General features: G+C 35.6%; 1 protein-coding gene across 3 annotated transcripts; it reads left to right on the top strand.

Moving 5' to 3' along the window:
* The first annotated feature begins 20360 nt into the window (after nt 1–20360).
* Nucleotides 20361–24368, top strand: LOC137835220 (DNA polymerase delta small subunit-like). 3 transcript variants are annotated; one of them, XR_011085045.1, is made up of 10 exons: nt 20404–20563; nt 20637–20863; nt 21096–21297; nt 21458–21603; nt 22166–22281; nt 23249–23302; nt 23382–23452; nt 23719–23810; nt 23890–24017; nt 24204–24368. XR_011085045.1 is itself a non-coding variant. In XM_068643619.1 (9 exons), the coding sequence occupies exons 4-9, from the start codon at nt 21522–21524 to the stop codon at nt 23916–23918; spliced, it is 444 nt and encodes a 147-aa protein (XP_068499720.1). In that variant the 5' UTR covers nt 20361–20563; nt 20637–20863; nt 21096–21297; nt 21458–21521; the 3' UTR covers nt 23919–24185. The 3 variants fall into 3 exon arrangements, 1 of the variants encoding a protein (XP_068499720.1); XR_011085046.1 differs by having other exon boundaries at nt 20405–20563; nt 20646–20863; XM_068643619.1 differs by lacking the exon at nt 24204–24368 and having other exon boundaries at nt 20361–20563; nt 23890–24185.
* Nucleotides 24369–25206: the final 838 nt, after the last annotated feature.

Raw genomic sequence — 25206 nt, 5'->3', positions numbered from 1 at the left:
ATGTTGGCTCCCCCTTTTATAGGCTAAGGAGGACCATAAAGGTTAACCTAATGATAAGCAAATGCCATCTAAATGAAATCTAAATGACATCACAAGGAAACCATGGCACATGGCCGACCCTAGTGAAGGAATCCTTCTAGAAACGTAGCAAATCTATCAAATCTAGGTCAAATCCTCATGGAATCAAGTTTGTGCTATTTACACTACAACTAATACTAAGCTACTCTTGATGGGCCTTCATGTAGCATATACAAATAGCTCTCTCTTCCATCCGTAGCTTGGTCCAAGTCTTCATGGATTCGCTTGGCCATGGACCTAGTAATTGGTCCTAGGCGCTCTCCCCTTTGCACTAGACGCTCTCCCTTTGCACTAGACGCTCTTCACTTGGCTCTAGACGCTCTTGGCTTGGCTCTTGTCTTTCATGGGAGGTTGAGCTTGGCCCTCTTCCATCAAAGCTCTTGGTCAAGAAAATCTTCACAGACCTTGCATGGGTTATATAAAAAGCTCTGCGTACATGGGTTATATAAAAAGCACTCTGCCCCTAAAACTGAAACCAAATGAATTATAACTTGATACATAAAAATCAATATTTTAACACCATGGGTATGCCTTTTCAGAGAATATGCTTCTGCATGCATGGGTCATCTAAAAAGTATTGTGCTCATTAAACCAAATAAAACATAACATAATACATATATTTTCAGTTTCTAATGAATAATTTAAGTTATAATAAAATTACTTTAAGTGATGGATTGTTTTTAGGAATTTTTTGTATTAAATAAATTAAATATTTAGTATAAAATAAAATGAAAAAAAATTTAGTATAACTTTTTGGTGATGACCATGATCAAACCCAGGTAATATTTTTCAGTTTTAATTAGATATAGTATATTCTTTTCTTTAAAAAAAACTAAATCCAACCACATTTAATAAAATATCTGATTAGAACTTGAAAAATAGGTATCACCTGATTTACTCTAATAACTAATATATAAATGGAAGATTTTATTTAACTATATTTTTTTTAAACTGGTTTATCATTATTTACATAATTTATATTTTATAAAATAATAAACAAACTTAAAACTTCATTAAAATTTATGATGATTTGTTTCTTCATTTTAAATATTTTATATATATATATATATATATATATATATATATTTTAAACATTGTACAATAAATTTTTTAAATACTAATACATTTATATAAAGCATTGTGATACATTCAAATGAGGGTAAATTTGGAAATAAGGGATGCTGACATGACTTTTCCTCTACATCTCTTCATTTTGAAGGGAGAGGATATTTACTGTTCACAGGTATATCCTCTCCTTCACTTCTCCAAACAGCCCTAGATTCAAATAGCTGATATCTCTTCACTTCTTTGTTTGTGAACAGTACATTCATGAAAACAAAGGGGGTAAAGGATGGATACCCCATGATTTTGTGTTAAAGATCATGTCAATGCTTTATAAGAGTCAGAGAAGCCTTTCATTTTAAACATCATGATACATATAGATCTCCTTATCATATGCGAGGTATTGTATTATACATAATTTATTAGAAAAATTAAAAAAACAATTTGTTTCATCTGTCATCTATATAGTATGAGGTTGAAATTTGATTTTGATACTAAGAGGACATTTTCTAGACTTAGACCCATTGGCTTCCATTACTCATTCTCCATCTCATAACCCCACCAAACATCCTCGTATTATTCTTTGCTGACAAAGATTCTTCAATTTTTTATCATATTGTTAGAATCGCTCAACATCCCAATTAAACTCTGTCACTAATTTTTTGTTAGACCAACTAACTCATATTTGTCAATTTCATTATCATTGTTGCTCAAAGTAACCATTTGGGTTGAATTAGCATGACTCGTACCCCTTTGTCATGTTGAAGTCCCATGTCGTATTTTTTTTATCACTAGTTCCATATTATTTGAAGAAAAAGAAAATTTTATCCACATGTTTTCCTATAGTGATAACACACCATTATCAATTAGTGTCGGTGTATAAACACTCTTATACACCACTCTCATATGGTTATTTTTTTTAAAGAGAAATAATACTTTGAAAATGCTAAGAATTGTATAAATTTTTCCTTAAACAAGAGTGCATATTTCTGTCATAGTTCCCACTGTCTTCGACATCTTCCTTAAGGAGGCTCTAGGCTTATCGCCATCACGAGACTCAACAGGTACAGCGGTAGTGTGGGTAGAACAGAGAAGAAAAAGACACAATGAATATAATAACTATAATACCAATGATGACATGGTGTAGCATGGGGGATATTGTAGTCTTTTCATTGTTACATAGAGATGCATGTAATCATCATGACTCTGTACAAAGTAAAAGTCTTTTCCTTTTCCACTTCTAAACTTACTTCATTCCACACATCTGGCTTATGATAGACAATTTCTCCTTTCAAACTCTTTTTGTTCTTTTAGGAAACAAAGAATGTAATTAGTAAAAAAATCTCATGGAAATATATAAAATTAACTTTTCTAAATTTTAAATAAAAATTTATTAAAACATATCATGTTTTCATAAATTATCTAATGTGAATGAATTTAAATTTTTGATAAAAAATTAATATGAAAAATTTACTATTTTAATACGATTTCGTCACTAAATTATTATAATAAACAAATTAAAAATATATTATGAAAATGGATAACTCATGAGTTTATTTTTTTATTGTATTGAAGTGGTGTTTTCTATATATAATTCTTTCTATTTTTCTTACTTTTATGTTAAATTCGTATTTTAATAGATTGTATTTATTATTTTTTCATTCTTAAACTTGATTTTTTTATTATAATAATTTATAAAAATTATGTATGGAAATTGTACTGGATAAAGTGCTCGGTGTTTAGTAGTTGGAGTTCGGTACATGGGGTGAGTATGTCAACTTAACTATTGGGCCTAGGGTACGAGTCATGAGTTTGACCCAAGTTGTTGGTAAGCCCGTTGTGGCATAATTAAAGTGGTACAGGTCAACTGACGAGGAGGTCAACCGGAAAGAACATTTGGCACCAACCGTGGGGCTTGATAAAACTTGATCCCATCCACAATTAAGTGTAAGTTTTCCAGCAGTATGAGGAACACTAGGCAAGCACCACTAGGATCACTAGGATCCGAAGGAAGAGATGCCCCCACCCTACAACAACTTATGGATACCGTGAAAGCTCTCCAAGAGGCCAACAAGCAGTACATGCGAGAGTATGGTGTGGGTCCAACAACAAACTAGAGCCGAGAAGAAAAGGCTGTTGGTCGAAGCCAAAGCCGAGCAAGAGAGGTTGATGGCAGAGGCAGTGGCTGAAGCGATGGCATAGGTTAAAGCTGCACAGGAAAAGCTTATTGCGGAAGCTCGAGCTGAGCTGTTGTTCATGCAAGATCAACTAATGGTGGAGATAGATGCTTTGCGAGCAAACAATGAGGAATTGCGCAAGAATCTACAACAACTTGATCAACGTTCTACAACGGAGCAAGGTCCGAGCATACAACCAAGAGCTCGTCCCAAGTCATTCTCGTAGGTGATCATGGATACTCTCATACCAGCGAACCACATAACACCTAAGATTGTTTTCACAGGAGTAGAAGACCCTGAAAACCATTTTACGGCGTTCAACACCCATATGATAATATCTAGAGGAACAGACGTTGTCCATTGCAAAATGTTCATGGTTACATTCACGGGTATAACCCTACAATGGTTTAATGGCCTTCCTAATGGCCATATCACCTCTTTCGACCAGTTTTTCGAGTTGTTCAGGGAACAATTCATTGTCAACCAGGCTCAACCACTAGTCTCATTTCATCTCTTCAACGTGAAGCAGAGGCAAGGTGAGTCTCTGAAAAATTATTTGAACAGGTTCTGGGCATTCACAGGTTCTGGGCATTCACAGTGTAGGGACTCATGGAAGGACCATTTAGTGACTCGCTGATCAGGAACCCAACAATGACCTTTGCTGAGATACGACATCGGGTTGTCACTCACATCAACACGAAGAAAGCAGTTTCTGTGAAGCATAGAAACACATATCTAAGACAGTTCAAGCCCAAGGAGAGTAGTCGAGCCCGACCTCTGAGGGTCAATGAAGCCATGAATAAGAAGAGGACAGACGCGAGGCGAGCACCCTACTCAGCTAGGAAAACCGCGTCCAAGGAAAAAGCACGGGAAGATTTGGCATTTCGATCCAAGTTCCGAATGACCTATATGGAGTTGCTGAGTATACCTGGGGTCGTGGAAAATTGAAATTTCCCTAGAAGTTTGATAAGAATTTAGGGCAACGAAAAGATACCTGGTGTGAATTCCACAAAGGATTTGGGCACGACGTGGAGCGATGTATAGCTCTGGGCTATCAAATGGCAGGTTTAGTAAAGGACAAATTCTTGAAAGAATATCAGGAAGAGAACTGGAAGGGACAAAGCAAGAGGTTGCTCATGGGGAGCAAGTGCATGAGGTACCAGTCCATGTTGAGCTGAACACCATCTCAAGAGGATTCTCGGGAGGGGGGTGCACTACCTCCAAGCGTAAGAAATACACGAAGGATATGATGGCAGTAGAGGGAAGGAGACTTGGCCAACCAGCAGAGCCCGCCCTCTGCTTTACGAGCTCTGATTTGGAAGGCGTGGTCCCACATGAAGATGATCCGGTGGTGATATCCATCATCACCGTTGGAAGGAGGGTACACTGAGTTCTCATCGACCAAGGGAGCTCAGCTGATGTGATGTTTTGGCTAACATTCAATAATTTGCAGTTGTCACCTGACTAGTTAAGGCTGTATGATGGTTGCTTGTTTGGCTTTGCGGGAGATTAGGTGTTGGTACGTGGACATGTTGAGTTGAGGACGACTTTTACATATGGCACCTCAGCTCGCACGATCAACATAAGGTATATAGTAGTTAATGTTGTCTCGACCTATAATTTTCTTATGGGAAAACCCTCTTTGAACATGCTAGGTGCGATGGCCTCAACGAGGCACATGAAGATGAAGTTGTCCTCCCTTGATGGAGGGGTGATCACCATCAAGTCTAATCAGAAAAGTGACGAGGAAGTGCTATGAGAGCAGCCTAAAGAGCAGAAGAGGACTGTACTCAGTCACTGTTCTGGCAAGAGAGTCAGAGGAGATCATGCAAGCTGAAGTCGCGAGCGAGAGGCGACCTAGACCTGCTGGTGATATTCAGGAAAGAGAAATAGGAGGCAAGAATTTCAAGCTTGGCACGTCGCTATGTCAAGAGTTGCAAGACAAGATACGCAAGGTAGTAACGAAGCACATGATTCGCTTGGTCATCCACAGACATGCTTGGGATAGACCCCGATTTCTTTTGTCATAGGCTCACTATGGATGAGAAGGTTAGACCAGTAGTGCAAAGAAGGAGGAAGTTTAATGAGGAGAGACGCCTAATCATCATAGAAGAAACACAAAAGCTTATGAAGAAACGAGGAGATTCAGTACCTTGAGTGGTTGGCAAACATAGTGTTGGTGCAAAAGGCTAATGGGAAGTGGAGGATGTGCGTCGACTTCACTAACCTGAACAAGATTTGTCCCAAGGACTCTTATCCACTACCCAACATAGACTCCTTGGTGGATAGTGCCTTAGGTTGTCGATTGTTGAGTTTCCTATACGTGTTCTTGGGTACGATCAGATCTGTATGCACCCCCAACATGAGAGCAAGATCGCCTTCATGACCGAACTCTCCAGCTATTGTTACAAGGTCATGCCCTTTGGCCTCAAGAATGTGGACGCCACCTATCAAAGGTTGATGGATAGAATCCTCGACCCAATGATTGGGTGGAATGTATAGGCGTATGTGGACGACATGGTCGTCACTTCAGAAGAAAAGGATCAATACATTGCTGATTTGGAAGAGCTGTTTAACACGATAGCCAAGTACAATTTGAAGTTGAACCCAAAAAAATATGTGTTTGGGGTGGAAGCAGGGAAGTTCCTTGGGTTTTTTCTCACTGAATGGGGCATAGAAGCGAACCCGGAGAAGTGTGCAGCAATCATAGAGATGAGAACCCTGCTAGTGTAAAGGAGGTACAACAACTAACTGGGTGCATGACTGCCTTGTCTAGATTCTTATCAGCTAGTAGAGATAATGGGTACCCTTATTTTCAATGCTTGAAGAAGAATAACCGTTTTGTATGGACTCGCGAGTGTGAAGAAGCCTTTGCCAGATTGAAGGAGTACCTAGCCAGCTCGCTTGTCCTTTGTAAGCCGCTGCCAGGTACTCCCCTTCGTCTTTACTTTACAGTCATTGATCGAGAAATCAGCTCGGTCATTGTGCAAGAGCAGGATAGGGTCCAAAATCCTGTCTACTTCGTGAGCAAGGTGTTGAAAGGGCCAAAAAACACGGTATCAAGCTATAAAAAAAGCTGCCTTGGCAGTGGTATTCACAGCTCAACAAATTTTCCACTACTTCCAGAGTTTTACTGTAATAGTGATGACCGATTTGCCCATCCGCAAGGTCCTTCAGAAGCCCGACATAGCAGGTCGGATGGTTCATTGGGTAGTTGAGTTGTTAGAGTTTGACGTGCAGTACGAACCCCAAGGGCCCATCAAGGGTCAGGTGTATGCTGATTTCGTGGCAGAACTATCATCTGAGGGTACCCAGCCAGATGGTGATCACTTCCAGTGGGTCCTTTCAGTGGATGGGTCTTTTAACCAACAAGGGAGCGGTGTTGGGGTCATACTAGAAGGACTGAGTGGATTGTTAATCGAATAGGCCCTAAGGTTAGCCTTCAAGGTCAGCAACAATCAAGCTGAATACGAAGCCTTGATAGCTGGGATGTTGTTAGCTAAAGAGTTGGGTGCTCGATGCTTGTTGGCGAAGAGTGACTTGTTGTCGGTTACTGGGCAGGTCACAGGTGAGTACCAGGCAAAAGACCCACAGTTAGCCTTGTACTTCAGGTATGTAGTGTTTCTGAAAGCAACTTTCTCCATGTTTGAGCTGGTACATGTCCCAAGAGAACAAAATTCCCGAGCAGACTTTTTGTCCAAGTTGGCAAGCTTAGGAAAGGGAGGTTGACAGAGGTCAGTCATTCAGGAGACCTTGAAGTTGCCTAGGACCACTGTAGAGGGGACAACAGAGGTCAACAACGTAAAGATTGTGGCAGTGAGCTAGGGACAAGAGAGGATACATCGGTCGTTGACACAGGAGACCTTGAAGGTGCCCAAACTAACCACCTATGGCATGACAAGAGAAGAGTCTTTGGAGATCCTGTTGGTCAATGCTGTGGAGACTTGGATGACATTGTATTAACGCTACCTTGCTAATGGTTTTCTCCCGACAAAGCCTATAGAGGCATAGGCAATTAAGAGGAATGCAGGGAAGTACACCCCTGTGGATGGAAACTTATTTTGTCATGGTTAAACCCATCCCATCCTCACTTGTGTAAGTGGGGATTAGTGTACCCGCATCATGGTAGAACTCCATGAGGGCATTTGTAGGAGTCATGTGGGAGGAAGAGCTCTCTCGTTAAAGACCGTTTGAGTTGGGTATTATTGGCTAACTATGAAGGAGGATAGTTTGAGACATGCACAGCGATGCGAATAGTGTCGGAAGCATGCTGATTGGCATCATGCACCACCTGAGGAGTTGCGGTCAATATATAGCCCATGGCCTTTCCATACTTAGGGAATAGACATCTTGGGTCCTTTCCCTTTGGCAATTCGTCAGATGAAGTACCTCGTGGTAGCCATAGAGTATTTCACAAAGTGGATAGAGACTGAGCCAGTTGCACAAATAACTGCCCACAAGGTGCAACACTTTGTGTGGAAAAGCATTGTTTGCCGTTTTGGGATCCCTAGACACTTGGTATCCCTAGACACTTGGTATCTGATAATGGTACCTAGTTTGTAAGTCATCAATTATGCAAGCTATGCACAGAGCTCGGCATCAAACAGGTATTTGCCTTTGTGGAGCACCCTTAGATGAACGACTAGGTTGAGTCTACCAACAGAGTCTTGCTCAGAGGTTTGAAGAGGATATTGGATAAGGCTAAGGGGACCTAGTCAGAGGAGGTTCCTCGAATTTTGTAGGCTTATCACACTACTCCTCAGTCAACAACCAAGGTGACGCCCTTTAGTTTGGTATATGGGTCAGACGCCATGATACTAGTAGAGATCCAATAAAGCTCGCCTCGGTTCCAGAACTTTGTTATAGAGGAGTCTAATGAAGGAAGGAAGATGAACCTAGATCTGCTAGACAAAGTGTGCGAACAAGCTCGCATGAATTCTGAAGCTTTAAAGAGAATGGTGAAGTTGAAGCAAAATACCAAACTAAGGCCTCATTAGTTCCGAGTTTCTGACTTGGTGATGCAAAAGGCTCACCCCTATCAGTTGGAGAATAAGTTGTCTCCAAAATGGACTGACCCATTCTGCATGGTGGAAGTGCTCGGGAAATGAGCCTACAGGCTCGAAACCCTTGAGTGGGGAGCTATACCTCGAACATGGAATAGGGCGAACCTTCAATTTTATTTCAGTTAAGATATTTTGTTAATGCTTTCTTTGTGAACGATGTAGTAATTAAGGGGACACTCATTTTTCCTTACGAGGGTTTTTTAACGTGGTCACCCAATGGAAAATTGTTCTTATGCATTAAAAATTTTTGTTTGTTAGCACACGATAATACGACTTACCGGTGAGATTATTCGAGTAAGCCCCATGTGTGTGTAACTGATTTATGTAGTGCCTGGCGAGGCAACCTTTTCTTTGTAAGATTCCAAGTCTAGGTGTTTTGAAGTTCATTGCGATTCATATGGGGCGACCTTTGCTCAGTAAGATTCTGAGTTCAGGTGCTCTGAATCTTTATTAGTTGTAACTAAGATTTTTTTGCTAGAAGGAGATAAGACGACCTCTCTCGGTTAGAATACCTGAGTAGGCGCTCGGTGAGAAAATTGGTCATCTATAAGCATGTAATACGACCTACCTCGGCGTTGGTAAGACCACCCGAGCTCAGGCGCTCTACAGATGAATGTTGAGACTAAGACTGTCTAAGAAGTTGGGGTAGTCTTTCGAGAGGGTGATCACCGTGTTCGAGTTCTTGTAAGGTAGTATGATGTGAGTTGATTTTAGATGTTTCCATTTATGGTGACACTTTTACTTAAGATTAGGATTTTAACAATTAATGGTGAGGACCAAAGGAAGATTCCCACTGGACACGAACTTAACCAAGTGGTTAAGTAACTGTGAAGGTTCACTTCACAAAGGCAAAAATGAAAAACAAGATTTGGTGAGGATGAGATGCAATTGCGGAATTGAAAATGGGCACAAGGTTAACATCAATGGTGGTCATGGCCTCCTAAATGATGCACCATACTCATGATTATGAGCGAAACCGTATAGCAACAAAGAATAGAAACTAAGAGACAAACACGTGAAATGGAATGGAGAAATGGATGGAAAATGGAATGAGAAAACTTATGATGGTGGGTGAGAAATGTCACACCACTTGGAGTGTGATATGCTCCAAGATTAGTGTGTTGGTTGCCACTTGAGATCTTCCCAAATCACTCAAGATAAGACCTCAAACCTAAGAGGACATAAGCCTCACTAAGAGCTCACACAATTTGTGCAAAGTTTTTTTACTTCATTCAAATTCAACTTGTAAAATACAATGAGGTAAACCTCCTATTTATAGGTGAATGAGCCTTGGAGAGCAAGCATGAAGGGTAGGATGGGAAACACTAAAAAAAGGGGCATCCTCAGGGTTAGACTAAGTCAAACCCGCACCCTAGGCTTGTCCTTCTAGAAACTAGGTCAAATTGCCTTCATAAAGGGTTAGAAACAAGCTAAAGTGATAACTACACCCCTATTATGCTAAAGACACCTTATTCTAGCCTATCTTTGCTATTTTGACCCCTAAATTGAGCCCAAATTATTTACAAGCATATTCTATTTTTTAAGAATATCAAAAGGAAGAAATTTTAATATTCAGGTTTATAGCTTCTTCTTCTTTTGTTGATTCTTTCTTGAGGCTTAGTGGGGTCTGACTTTGTATCTTGAGATGACTGACCCTTTTGGGAAGTGCTTGTTGTGTCCTTAGTTATCTTTCGGTTTGTATCATACTAATATGCCACATAAGTGATTGTTTAAGAGTTGACTTGGTGTGTAAGCCAACACCCGAGCTAGATGCACTAAACAAAGGTAATTGTTTAAGAGTTGACTTGGTGTGTAAGCCAACACCCGAGTTAGATGCTCTAAACAAAGGTAATTGTTTGAGAGTTGACTTGGTGTGTAAGCCAACACCCGAGTTAGATGCTCTAAACAAAGGTAATTGTTTAAGAGTTGACTTGGTGTGTAAGACAACACCCAAGATAGATGCTCTAAGCAAAGGTAATTTTTTAAGAGTTGACTTGGTGTGTAAGCCAATACCCAAGTTAGATGCTCTAAGCCAAGGTAATTTTTTAAGAGTTGACTTGGTGGGTAAGCCAACACCCGAGTTAAGCGCTCTGAGATTACAAATGAATCATTCTTAATGTAGAGGGAAAAGACCAAGCTTTGAGAGGGGACGATCCTCTAAGTACAGGAGGACTTATTTAGCAAGGTCAAATTATATGATCCCTACTTAAGTAGTTAAAGAGAACTCAGGCAAGTCAAAAGCCTCTTTGCGGCCAGAGGGTATGATTCATCCAGAGGTTAACTTTTCAAGAGTGTTGTGATTTTTCATACTTGATTAATGCATTAAGCTTACTATTGTTTTAGTGGTTTTAGCTTAAGTAGGCTACCATAAGTGTTAAATTGGTATGCTATCATTAGATGTTAAGTTTATTCTAATCGCGTTTCACTAAGATAAGCAACGAGACATGCATTTGATGCGCTAGTAGAAATCTGTTAAGTAAAAAAGCTAGCATAGAAAGTTGTGGTAAATATGCATAAATAGAAAGTGCATACAAGTTAAAAAATGCATATGATGTCCAAAGTATTCTAAATGGTGGTAAATTACAAAGTAAAGTGGAGAGTAAGGTTACTCCTCCACAAGTTGGCCATTGACCACGGTTTTTGCCAAGCCAAGTTCAGAAAAGTCTATGGTTGAATGAAGACCTGAATCTTGTTCTACAGTTGCCTCAAACCCCATTAGGAAGGATTGAGCAACATCTTGCTTGCAAGCTTCAACTTTCTTAGTGAACTTTTCATTCTAGCTGGACAACTCCTCCTTAAGCTTTGCAACTTCGGCCAAGAACTTCTCTTTCTCTGCTACAGCCGTCTTTGTTGTGGCAGCTAAGTGTTTCTTCGTTTCTTTTTTAGAAGTCTTGGAGAGTTGGAGCTCCTTTTGCAGCCTTTCTACCTCTTTGTGAAGCTTGGAGGTCTCTCGAACTCGTATGTCCTCTGCTACCACCCTGTCTTTTAGCTTGGAAATAGCTAAGCAGCTGGTTGCAAGGGCTTGACCAAACAGCCTCATGGCCTCACGAAATAAGTGGCTTTCATCATGGGCCATGAGCTTCTCCTTCTCTTTGATGGGCAGTAAATTCTCTTCAAGGTAGGAGGAGGTATCCAGGTTGGGGTCCCATAGGTTTGGCTTCTTCGAGCTCTCTGCTTCGCACTCCTGGACATCTACCACCTCCAAAGGGGTAACCTGGACTTCAGATGGAGCAACATGATGAGAAGGAACCCGCCCAACTGAATATGAGTGCTCGGTGGGAGTTGCCAAGATCTTCCTTTTCCTCATGAAAACCATCCCTGAGGTTATTTCTTCTTTGTTAGTAGGGGTTGGAGTAGTGAAGAGAGCTTTCATTTTTTATTCCTTAGGCGCATTGGAAGTCGCCTTCATCCTTTTGGCCATCTCTACTAGCTCTTTCTTGTTAAATTGTGATAGCATGCTCTCTACAAAGAAACAAAGGTGAACGGTTAGCTCAGGTATGAAAGCTTGTCTCATCGGGGCCAGGGAATGGGAAGTACCGGTAGAGTTTGGGTGAAACTTCTTTGCTTATGAGGCGAACGGTATCGAAGACCACCTTCAGGTTGGAGAAGAACTTGCAGATCTCCTGGTCAGGAGTCGGCAGATCTTCTAAGCCCCGAGCACCTTGGAAGCGTGGTTTCTCAGTCCAGTACAAGGAAAACCCATCCAGAAAGGTTTGATTCCACTTGTTGCCACAAAGTTTCAAGAATTTTTCTTTGAAGATTTTGTATGAGGATTGAAAAAGGAAAAGCAAACCAGATACACCGTTGAAAGAAACCCACGGTTAGCGGCTTAGGCGTTTGGCCTTAAAAAAGTATAAAAAGACTTCCACAGATGGCGAAAGGCTGAACTAGGAGCAAAGGATGGACAAGGCACGAATGAGTGCCCAACTATTTGGGTGTAGCTGGGCAGGTGCCACGTTCAACTCGGTTAAAAGTTCTTTTTCAAAAATGGTCAAGGGAAGTCGCAAAAGGAAGTTTTTGAAAACAGTGGCATAGAAGAAGCAAAAGGGACCATTTGGGTCCGAGGATTCATCGCAACAAACTGGCTCATCCTCCCCACAAGGAACTATTCGCACTCTATCATTATCTTTACCAAGTCGGCATTTCTTTTTCCTAAGGGCTACAATACTCTTAGAGGAGGTGTAATCAGAGACTTCTCCTAAAAGGTTTTGGGGTGCCCAAGGATACAAAGTTTTATAATCCATTTGAAGAAGTAGCAGAACAAAATCTAAAACACAAGTGTAAACAGAATATAAGAACGAGTCCAAGCCAGGCAGAGCAAACAAGTTACAGGCAAAATGTGTGTGTATGTTTTAGGTTGTACCATGCAAACAATAGATAATCAAGCATCATCAATAGAGAAGATGAAAAAAAAAATGAAATCCCAGCTCAGGCAGTACAATAATGGATGCTCAGATGGATGATCAGGTAGGATAATGGATGAGATGAATGCGCAACGATAGGGATGTGTAAAGAAAAATACCTGTTGTGGTCGAAAAGAGGAAGCTTTGAAGGTGAGAAGACTGAGAATGCGAAAGTTTGATACGCACGTAGAAGAGAAAGTGATACAACTCAAGTAGCTACAAAGATGACCAAGGAAGCAAAAGACAAAGCACATGGTGAACTATTATCTCAACGACCAATTCATAAACCTACCAAGGATCACATGGACCTCACCAGAGGAGTTGAGCATAAACCATCACACCAACTATTCTTCCTTTTGGTCTTCTTATAAGATACGAATATGTTGTAAATAATTGGGCTCACGTTAGGGGTCCAAATAGAAAATATAGGCTAGAATAAGGTACCTTTAGCATAATAGGGGGTGTGGGTAGCATTTTAGCTTGTTCCTAGCCCTTTTGGAAGGCATTTTGACATAGTTTCTAGAAGAACAAGCCTAGGATGCGGGTTTGACTTAGTCAAACCCTAAGGCTGCCCATTTTTTCCCTTTTCCCATCCTACCCCTTTAGCTTATTCTCCAAGGCTCCTTCACCTATAAATAGGAGGCCTACCTAGTGTATTTTTCAAGTTGAAATTAATAGAAGAAGAGTTACTCTGCACAAATTGTGTGAGGTGTTAGTGAGGTTTGAATTCTTCTTAGCATTTAGGTCTTATCTTGTGAGTATTGAGAGCTCTCAAGTGACGGCTATCATCACTTATCTTAGAAGCCAATCACACTCCAAGTGGCATGTTCCACTTCTCAAATTCATCACATAAGCTTTCTCCTTCCTTCATCTATTCTTCCATTGTCATTCCATTTTTACTCTTTGTATCATGTTCTTGTTTGGTTTTCCTTGTTTCCATTCTGCAATTCTATTTGGTTTCCTTTCCTTTTTCTTTAATTTCGCACTATCTAACATCATTTTCACCTTATAATTGTCTTTTCCTTTTGCTCTTGTGAAGTGAATTTTCACACTTACATAACTACTTGGTTAAGTTTGTGTCCAGTGGGGATCTTCTTAGAGTTCTCACCATATTCTTGCTTAAAATCTCAATCTAAGTAAAATGTCACACCAAAAATGAACAATCTTAAAATCAATTCACATTAGAAAGGTTTTTGAGTTCACGTAGAAATGAAACAAAGAGGGTGGAACGAACGTGTATGCGAAGATGGAATTTGAAACGGTAGGGTTATCTCGCCGTTGATATTGTGCCACGTGTATGCTTGAGATTGAGCATGGCAAAACGTCACCTCAGAAACGCTTTGTGCGTCGTGCCACACCTACCCACTGAGAAACCGTCACATCAGCTACCACCGCACTCGGAAGTCTCATCGCTTAGCCAAGCTCAGCTCAAGACCGGGGGGCTTGTGTACTGGCCAAAATGCTCAGTAGTTGGAGCTCGCTACGTGAGGTGAGTAGGTTAGCTCGACTATTGGACCCAGGGTACGGGTCATGAGTTTGACCCAAGTTGTTGGTAAACCCGTTGTGGCATAATTAAAGTAATCTTTTTATACGACAGTATAAGACGACTTGTAAAGGGTTTTTTTTAACCTAGGGGTACACTTGGTATATGTGGTGCCTAGGTCAAGTAAATGTTTCTCTTAACTTAAGTACATGTGTTCTAGGGCACATATTGGTTAAGTTGCATGCATGATAAAAGATAACGTTGCACCATGAGTAGTATGCCCACGTGAGCAAAATATCCCCCTGATTTTGGCGCATAAGTTGTTGTTCTGCCGGTAGGTGGTTGTTATGTTATTATTTAATGCTCTCCTTAGAGATAAGATTCTTTTCTGTTGCAGTACCTTGAGAGAAGGAGCCTATAAACATAATGTTTTCCTATTCAGTATGCTTTCAGTTGAGATTAGATTCACATGAAAGAAAGTTGATACAAGAGATAAGCTATAAAAGGGGTTGGAGACCTCAGGTAAAGATACGTTGTTTTTGAGACTGGAATTGAATACTTCTTACTTTCTAGTAAGCCCTTACTGACTTGATCATCGAAGTACAATCAAGAGGTAGGACCCCTCTGTTTCAACAGAGTCGCGTTCCAGTTCAACCAGACGTAGAACATATTCCAAAAGAGACAAATCGGGGCTAGACCTTATCGCCAAGGTCAACCGACGAGTAGGTCAACCGGTAAGAACAGAAAGTACAATATCTTTTCTTAATTTTTTATTTTTAATATTTTATTATCTTATTAAAAGAAAAAAAAATTGTCAATAATTTATGGAAGGAAACACAACTTTCTCTTAATTTTTTAATATTTTATTTGCTTTATTACGTTATTCAGTACGATTTTTTAAAAATAATTTATTAAAGTTGTATCTGAAAAATACGATTTTTTGAAATATTTTATTATATTATTAATATTTATTTAATTGAAACAGCGAAATCATAGCTTATGGTTGATTGAAACTGAGACCGCAGGATTAACGAAACTGGCACGATCAAGAGAAAGAGAAAAAGACAAAAAAGGATGGATGATGAAAGAGCAACCCATAATAAAATATTAAAATATTTTATTAAAAAATAAAATTTACTTCTATGAATTATTAACAAAAATCATACTTTCTAATAACATAATAAAGCAAATAAAAAATTAAAAAAAATGCAGTATTATGCACAACTTCCATAAATTAATAACAAATTTATTTTCTGCTTTTTTATAATAAAGTATATAAAATATTAAAAAAAATAAGTGAAATTCTGTAAATTATTAAAAAGTTGAGTGCTTAGAAATAAAAAAGAAATAATATTTTTTAAATAGAACTTTAATAAAAAATAATTTTTTTTATAAAACTATCATGTTAGATGTTATTATAAATTTAAAATTTCAATTAAACTGATATTTCAAAATTCAATAATTATTTGTTATCACGTAAACTATAGCATAAAAAAACACAAGAAATAAAATTATTTAGGAATCTACCAAACTCATACAGAGAAACTTAAAAATAGACAATTCCAAATATGAGAAATTGAAACCTATTATGAAAAAAAAATCTAGATTAATAAATAGTATAAATTATAGAATTTGAAATCTAACTTATTCTTAATCTTAAAATTTGTAAGCTCATATCCTCACAAGTTTTCATGTATTTTCTTAGTTTTCATGTATTTTCTTAGGGTGATGGAGGTTGAGGGTGAGGGTAAATGGGTGTCACCCTTGTTTGTTTTTATGAGAAGGAGAGGTGAGAGTGAGTGGAAAGTTGATGGTATTTAGAATCTTCTCGTAATTGAAGAGAAATGAGAGTGGAATGAGGTGAAAAGACCATGATAACCTTACTTTTTCATACAATAATATTAATAATAGAAATTATTATTAATAATAATTATATATATATATATATAACATAACATAATTTAAAGAATCATACGTAATATTAAAGTTATCTAAATAAATTAATTTAAGTAACAAAATTAATTTAAATTAATAAAATGAAAAATAATAAAATTATAATTACATTTAAAATTATATTTAATTATTTCTTTGAATTTTTAATTTTTTTTTTTATTTATAAATGAAACTTTAAATTATTTTAATTAACTAAAATATGTACAAAATTAATAATATTTTTTATATATAGGGGTAAATTTGTCTCTTGAATCAAATTCTCATGCAAAGATCATTATTTCTTTCGAAAAACTCGATCCCCTGCCAAATCGTACTCTCCACAACCACCGTTAGATCTCGCAGATCCTTTGTCTTAGTTTTCATGTATTTTCTTAGTTTTCATGTATTTTCTTAGGGTGATGGAGGTTGAGGGTGAGGGTAAATGGGTGTCACCCTTGTTTGTTTTTATGAGAAGGAGAGGTGAGAGTGAGTGGAAAGTTGATGGTATTTAGAATCTTCTCGTAATTGAAGAGAAATGAGAGTGGAATGAGGTGAAAAGACCATGATAACCTTACTTTTTCATACAATAATATTAATAATAGAAATTATTATTAATAATAATTATATATATATATATAACATAACATAATTTAAAGAATCATACGTAATATTAAAGTTATCTAAATAAATTAATTTAAGTAACAAAATTAATTTAAATTAATAAAATGAAAAATAATAAAATTATAATTACATTTAAAATTATATTTAATTATTTCTTTGAATTTTTAATTTTTTTTTTATTTATAAATGAAACTTTAAATTATTTTAATTAACTAAAATATGTACAAAATTAATAATATTTTTTATATATAGGGGTAAATTTGTCTCTTGAATCAAATTCTCATGCAAAGATCATTATTTCTTTCGAAAAACTCGATCCCCTGCCAAATCGTACTCTCCACAACCACCGTTAGATCTCGCAGATCCTTTGGTTGATATCGAATCCAACTGTCACAAGCAATCGCGTCCGAATTCACCCCGAAGAGGAGAAGAGAGCGAAGGTTAGGGTTGTTGTCCAGGAGGATTCCTCCACCGCAGCGGTCGACGAGGACTAGCTTCGCTACTCTCTTCGGTGGTGCAAAAAACAACATTTGCGAGAGAAGACGTTGTTGAGGTTCATCTCGGAGATTGACGACGAGTGCATGTCGATCACCGCGCCCAACGAGGATAGGGTATTTCAGAATCTCCACGTTAATATAAATAATAAAAACTATTTATTATTTATATTAATTATAAAATCTTATATTTTTAAGACACAAATAAATAAGATAATAGTAAAAAAAAATTAAATGTTCAAAATAACATATTATTAATAATTATACAAAAACTCTTATAAAATAAAGTTTGTATGCGGGGTTAAAAATAAAGTTTGTATGCGGGGTTAAGACAGTTAGGAGTAATGTTATACAGTTAAGAGTAATGTTATATAATAAACGGGAAATCATGTTGTTTCATCTAAAATCTAAAGAAGAAAATATGGTAGTAGTGTTATACAGTAATGTTATATAATGAACGGAAATCATGTACTAAAAAAATGCATGACTTCTTCTGGAGAATTGACAGGTTACTTTCTTTTAATTGATTGGAGATTTCACATTTTTTTTACTATGAATCATCGCCCTTTCTTTTCTTGTATCATAAATCCTTGCCTTTTATTTTTCTTTACTAGGAGTCCTATCCCTTTCTCATAATTAATTAATTTGGTAAGCTTGCTAAATTTGTCAAAAGATTGAAATCCTAGAAGGTCTGAAGATAGTTGTATGAGATCAGATACAAAAATTATGGACTAAGCTTATTAAAAAAAGTATATTTTAATATTTTTTTAAGTAAAATATATTAGAGATTTTCAATCAATTACTATATACAATTAATTTTAATTTATGAACAGAGTAATTTTAATTTTTTTTTAAATTTTAATAAAAAAATATGATTTTTTTTTTATATTTATCATTTATATATATTATATTTAATATTAAAATTTAATTAAATAAATATGAGTAAGACACATAAATTATCTAAGTGATATATTTTAAAAAACATAACCTAGCAGTTATATATAGTAAATTGTCATGTAATTTATAAATGTCATGCAATGTGGTAAATTTACAAATGTCATGCAATATGGTAAATTTACAAATGTCATGCAATATGATAAATTTATAAATGTCATACAATTTACATAGTCAACATAATAGTCAACATTGAATTTGGTATCTTAAAAAATTTAATAATAAATAAATTTGATATATATATATATATAATTAAAAAGTTATCAACACCACTCTTTAAGTATATTATTGATTTTTAATTTATTCAGACAAATTTGTTAGTATAAAAAATACTATATAGTATATTTATTATTAAAAATTAGTATAAAGATATTATATCTATATTAAAATTTAATAAATACTAAACACAAAATATCTATATTAATGGATGTTATATATGTCTCTAGTTTTATACTAAAATTGTAACCATTTTATTCACACTTACCGATGAAAGTGAAAAATTACAACATTATAAATATATATATATATATAATATAATTTAAAAATCATAAATAATATTAAAATTATTTAAATAAATTATTTTAAGTAACAAAATTAATTTAAATTAATAAAATGGAAAATAATCAAATTATATTTAAATTTAAAATTTTATTTATTTCTTTCTTTGAATTTTACATTATTTTTTCAATTTATTTATAATTGAAACTTTAAGTTATTTTAATTAATTAAAATATGCACAAAATTAATATTTATTTATTTATTTTTTATCTACAAGGATAAATTTGTAATCTTATAATTTACACCATTAAAAATAATTTAAAATACTCTTACAACCACCCGATAACTCGCATATTTCAATAAACTTTTCTGACATATCCACTCTAATATATCACAATCTAAACACTCTCAATTTTCTTTATACTTTCTTCTCATATCCTTACATTCTTACATTTCTACTCCCCTACACTCTCAACTTTCCACTCCACAATCCAAACAAAACATAAAAGATTAGGGGACAATCAAAAAATAAAAAAAAAACTTCACACAACAAAACAAAATTACACTCAAATCAAACACGGTTATATCCAACAATCCAATAGTTTTGAATAGCCATAATACTCAAAATTTTGAAGAAAAAAATCAGAAAATAATTTTTTTTAATGAATCGCTTAGCATCGTGATAACGTCCTTAGTAAAGTGATAATTATTTAATGTTATCCTCAGCTTGTTACAAGTCTTGTCTTGATCACGCTTGAGTGTGTTTTCCGTTTTTTTGTTTTCCTATTTTCTGATATATATATATATATATATATATATTATAGTTTTCCTTCACTTCTATATATCGTTCCTCATAACAATAATATGCATGTTTCATCTTTAATTGCTTTTATTCTCTTATTTCTTTCCTTTTATATGAATAACAAATTTTTGAATACATGATAATGTTTTTCACAAATAATTCTTGGATATGTTCGATTTTTTCTAAGATGACATCAGAGCTCTTCATTACGCATCTCTGATTTTTCTTTTCTTTTTCTTCTTTGTTCTTGTTTTTTTTCTTGGTTTTCTTTTCAACATGAGTGGAGAATCCATTCATTCCTTTCCTTTACAAAGTCATCTTTATCTTCATTCCATTTCTCTTGCTTCTCTAGTTCTTGATTCTAATAATGATTATTCTTGGAGTAAATCGGCCATCATCGCTTTAAGCGCTAAAAGCAAGCTCGAGTTCATGATGATATCACTACAAGGAAATCTTAATTTAGCTGCAAACAAATATTGAAGGCCATAAATGGACACTAAATAGTGTCCATTAAACCTTCATTAAACCTTCATTATTAAAATAAATTAAATAAGGTGTGAGGAAAACGTGAGTTATTCTCACGTAAACTTAAAAAAAATAAAAAAATAATGGTTGCGTTGCTGAAATGACAGCTACTAAAATTATAAAAATAATTAAAATTTAAATATTTGAAGGTTAAGCCCACGCTAAAAGTTTTAAAAATAAATTTAAATAATATGAAGATTAAGCCCACGCAAATTACACACAAATAATTAATTTTTATTTTTGCTTTACTTTAATCCCTTCTTTTTTTTTCTTCTTTTTTTTTCTTTTCTTTTTCTTCTTTAATTTTTCAATTCTGAAGAATTCTCTCCACGCAATACTCACTTCACTCCACTTTTCCTCAGCATCAGCAACATTCTCACATCTTCCCTCCATTCGAATCTCTCTCTCTGTGTTGAGCATTCAAGCATTGCGACCGGAGTACGACCGTGTTCTTGATTGTGCCCTAACACCGTAAGTTTCGCATTTCCTTTCGTTTTCAATCCATCTCGACCTCTACAGTAGCTAATTCGTGTTTCACTATCAGTGAAAGAAGGAGGCTCAAGGCTCTTTGTGGCGGATTGGGATTGTGGAGGAACAAGCCTCGCGGCCACGCTTTCGGCGTTGGCGAACCCTCGTTTTTGCTGCCGCAACAGAGTTGTGCCTCTTGCTACCTTGCGAGGAAACGCCGTTCCAATCTCGCGAAGTTTGTGCCTAGAGCTTTTCTCGACAAGTCTTGTTTTCGCCTGTCTAACAGTAAACTCCATTTTTACTGTGAGTTTTCTCGCTTTGTTTCTATTTGATAATCTTGATTTTTTTCTTTTAGTTTTTTTCCTTTTTTTTTTGTGGTGTTGGTTGGTAATATAAGAACTGAGTCATATAAAATTTATATCTCTGGCCTTTAAGATTTTTAAAACTCTACTTATTATCTGAATAAAAATTAGACTAGATGAGCCACATGCAGCAAGTTTATGTTTGTGTTGATGGATTTTTTTCTGTCAAGCAGGTCTAGATGAGCCACATGCAGCAAGTACAACCTGACCCGATGGTATTGCTGAGAAACAAGATTCAAGTGTATAAGATAATGAACTAGAGCGGATAGAGGGGTTTCTGAGTTCTGAACTTCCATCTCACCCTAAGTTGCATCGTGGTCAACTGAAGAATGGATTACGTTATCTGATTTTGCCAAATAAAGTTCCAGCAAAAAGGCACGTTTAATCATTTTTATGAATTCCTTTTAAAACATTGATATAGTTTTTTAATATAACCAATATAGTCAAATATGATATAGTTTTATGTATTCTCTGTTAAACATTGTTTTTTTTGCACTTGTTGTCAACTGCTTAGTATCAATTTATTCAATTTTAGGTGATACAACAAAAATTTCATCCAGGTGATAGCTTACATAAAGAAAAGAGTAGTATTAGAATTCATGTGGTATGTGAGTGATTTTTTGGTTCAGGATGTACTAGATGCTGGCTTACCCCCACAAATAGAATTTCCCCTTAAATCAGGTACCTCTTTTATATCCCTTGCATTTTATAACCCAATAAAGCACACCCGTGACATTTATGGGATTTTTGCCCAGACCTTGGCTACTGATGGTAGATTATGATTTCCCATTTGAGGACGGGAGAATATTTGGTCAATTGGCATCCCGCTTTCTTGCATAAAGTGATGTTTCTGTTATCTGTTTAGTATTTGGTCAGAAGGATTTGTGTTGTTTGAAAATTTTATTATTCATAGTCTGCAATCATAAATTGTCTTCTGTTTCCCTTTTCTTATCATAGTCTCTTTCTATTTGATTGCATAAGATTTTAGTTGTATTTGCTGAAGTTAACGGAACTAGTTTCTTATCTTTTTTAAATGGTAAAACTTTGTAAGTTACCCAATTCAAATATGCTGCTTGTTCTATGCTTCTCCTGCTTGTCTTAATGCAAAGATAATGAGCAACATACTTGCCATTTTATCCTTTTAACTTTACATCTTTGATCATCCATACTTCAATATTTGTTATTAAAATTTCAAATTTTAGTGAAATTATTGTCTTGAATTTTCTTTTATTTGGATTTACAGGGGAAGACAAATATGTCCTTCTTGTGTCAGGTTTAAGGGTTGGGAGCAGCACCTCTAATTCTCTTTGGTTTCAGCTTCTCATTGATCATATCACAACGCATTTAGGAGATGAGAAGGTTTGTCCGGTTTTTCTCTCAACTTCTCAAGTTGATAATTATGCACCATTACATTTTAACTAATAAAAAGTGACAAATTACACATGAGCAAAGTATTGCGTCAAAAATTATTCGAGTTGTCTTTGCTGGGAATTTAGTTGAGATACCTCAGAACGGACAGGTATTTATGTTCTTGTATAGGGAGAGAGAGATAGGAAAACAAAAAGATTTTAGAGAGAAATCGTTTTTTCTGCATATGCCATTTACTACTTACGTGAGCTTTACTGCGTGAGGAGAGATCTGATTTATTACAGGAAAAGAATAGTATACTACGAGACAATGCGAGGTTATACAAAAGTAACATAATAGAGTAATATGCACCACTAGTATCTTAACAGTTTCACTGACGAGTTTCTTTAATGATTATGCATTTTTTTTTTCTACTATTTGGTTTCCTATGCCAATATCTCTTTACTTAACAAGTTTAAACAATGCATTCAATATAATTCAATAGTTTTACCTTTTTCTTCTTCTAATAAAGTAAACACCTTCGTTTCATGGACCAAAATATGATTACCCACTCTTCTCTTGTAATTTGTATTGTATAATCACCAATTAATTTTCTTTGGTATCCGAATTCCTTGATTGCACTTGCTCTCTCTTATTTGATTTAGTTGCCATAGTAATTCACTTTTGTGGAGGAATATTACAGAATCATCTGATTTGTATTAATGAATAATTAGATGAGAAGAACTAAGTTATCCCGCCACTTCTTAACATCTTAGAGTTGCATTTTAGATTCACGCACTTTGGTTGATTATATAAAGTCTTGATTGACATCCGGTTGCTAGACAACACCCATTGCTTGCAAAACAACTAATTGAGCTGATTACAGTAAATAATAAAACCAGTTGCCTGGCATTTAATCTGTAATTTCTAATGTGATTTTTGGCCTTTTCATCAATATTTGTAAAATTTGGCTTCAAAGGATTTTGCAAAAGTGTCTGAGACAATAAGGAAGCTAGACATTCTGTTGAGTCAGGTTTGTTTCATTACATTCATTCTTATATTGTACTCCTTGTTTTTCTCAATAATTTGCCTAACTTTTACTTGCTTTTCAGATAGCTACTGGCTTGCCTTTGGATATCATGCCAGGACACAGTGACCCTGCTAATTTCTCATTGCACAACAGGTTCTTATATTTCTCTTTCAAGGGTTGAGTGCAGATTCTCTGTTGGGTTTTTAGTGTTGTTCCTCTATTGTGCCTTCAAAATACATTGATTTTGATATATTAAAAAAGTTTTAATATATTTTAAAATATCAAAATCAGTGTATTTCGAAGACACGGTAGAGCGGCAACACCAAAACCCAGCAGAGAATCCAAATTCTTCAAAGGGTTACATATAGGTCATATTAACATGTGCTGTTTTTCTTTGTTACTAAAATCATCACTTGCAGTCATTGCATGGATGCCTTTTCCCTGGGTCTTCTACATATAATACTTTTAGCTCTTGTACAAATCCTCATTGTTTTGAGCTTGATAATGTCAGGTAAATAGTCTATTCTCAATATTATTGTCTTTGTTGCTAAATGCTTATACATATGAACATGATCCGGCACTGCTTCCAGGTTTCTTGGGACATCGGGTCAAAATGTAGATGATCTTGAGAATTATTCGGATGCAAAAGATAAACTTGAATTCATGGAAAGGACATTAAGGTGGAGGCATTTAGCACCCACTGCACCTAATACTCTTGGTATGCTCATTATGTATACCTCGATGCTTTTACACCTTTATTATCAGTAATCTATTTTTTTTTCTGCTTAGCTCAGAGGTTGAACATTTGTTATATTACCTGCTATTTCTGAAAAGAAACATAGTTGTTCTTCCAAAAAATAAAAATGATTTATTCTGACTTATGTTACTAACTGTTGCCTTCTAGGGTGCTTTCCTTATACTGAGAGGGATCCTTTCTTCATTGAGAGCTGTCCTCACGTTTACTTTGTTGGAAATCAAGATAAATTTGAAACTCGGATCATAAAGGGTATTTTTGTTCTAAAATCAATATTGCAGTTGCAGAAATAAAAGTTACTTTGTTGCTGTTGTACGATCCCCAATTTTAGATAAGCAATATATTCATGAAATCCAGAGAAGATGATCATGGAAGCTAGAGAACCAGCCTATCAAACTACTCATTCACAACTGTGGTCATCCAACTAAATTACTAACTAAAGCATAACTTAAGCTAGAGAACCAGCCGTTGGGTGCATAACTTTCTATAATAAAAATATTTATTATAGAACAAAGTTTCTTAAATGTATTAAAATGATAGTTTTTTCATTGCATATGTTTCGATAAAACATAACTAGTAAGCAACGCAAATGGAAGGCATTTCAACAAAGCCTAAACCTAAGAAGAAGAATAACGAAATCACTAAGATAACCAAGCTAACTAATTAATGCTCTTCTTCCGGTGCTTAAACACTTTTTATTCATCAATATAATAATTTATTCATTACTTTTGTTTTTTAGTTTTTAACTTATCAATTCATTGATGTTTTTTTCTTTTTAATGCTATTGCAAAAAAAAAAGCAAATTAAAAAATATTAATATTTAATATTTAAAATCCGAACTTTTATTTAAAAGTGAAGTTCAATAGCTTCCAAAAATAGTGCATACAAAAAAAAATTATATGTCCACATATCCAAGTTAAGCCCATTCTAATTTCATTGTCACTTTACCAAGGTGAAGCCCTCGCTTTATTCTAATTTTATTGTCCCACTATCCAAGGCTAAACCCACGCTTTATTTTTAATTTTATTGTCCCCTTATCCAAGGCTAAGCCCACGCTAATTTTATTGTCCCCCTAGCTAAGCCTAAGCCCTCACTTTCTGTCCAAGGCTAAGCCCCCGCTTAAGTTAACATTTGTAATTTTTTGTGTTGGCAA

This window comes from Phaseolus vulgaris, chromosome 5, assembly GCF_000499845.2.
Source record: "Phaseolus vulgaris cultivar G19833 chromosome 5, P. vulgaris v2.0, whole genome shotgun sequence".
Taxonomy (NCBI): domain Eukaryota; kingdom Viridiplantae; phylum Streptophyta; class Magnoliopsida; order Fabales; family Fabaceae; genus Phaseolus; species Phaseolus vulgaris.
This window is presented reverse-complemented; position numbering and strand designations above follow the sequence as displayed.

Excerpts from the sequence above, each read along its gene's own strand:
- LOC137835220 (XM_068643619.1), top strand. The coding sequence starts at position 21,522 with ATGTGGTATGTGAGTGATTTTTTGGTTCAGGATGTACTAGATGCTGGC. Across the intron at positions 23,453-23,718 it reads AATTTCTCATTGCACAACAG|TCATTGCATGGATGCCTTTT; the intron begins GTTCTTATATTT and ends CATCACTTGCAG. Across the intron at positions 23,811-23,889 it reads TTTGAGCTTGATAATGTCAG|GTTTCTTGGGACATCGGGTC; the intron begins GTAAATAGTCTA and ends CACTGCTTCCAG.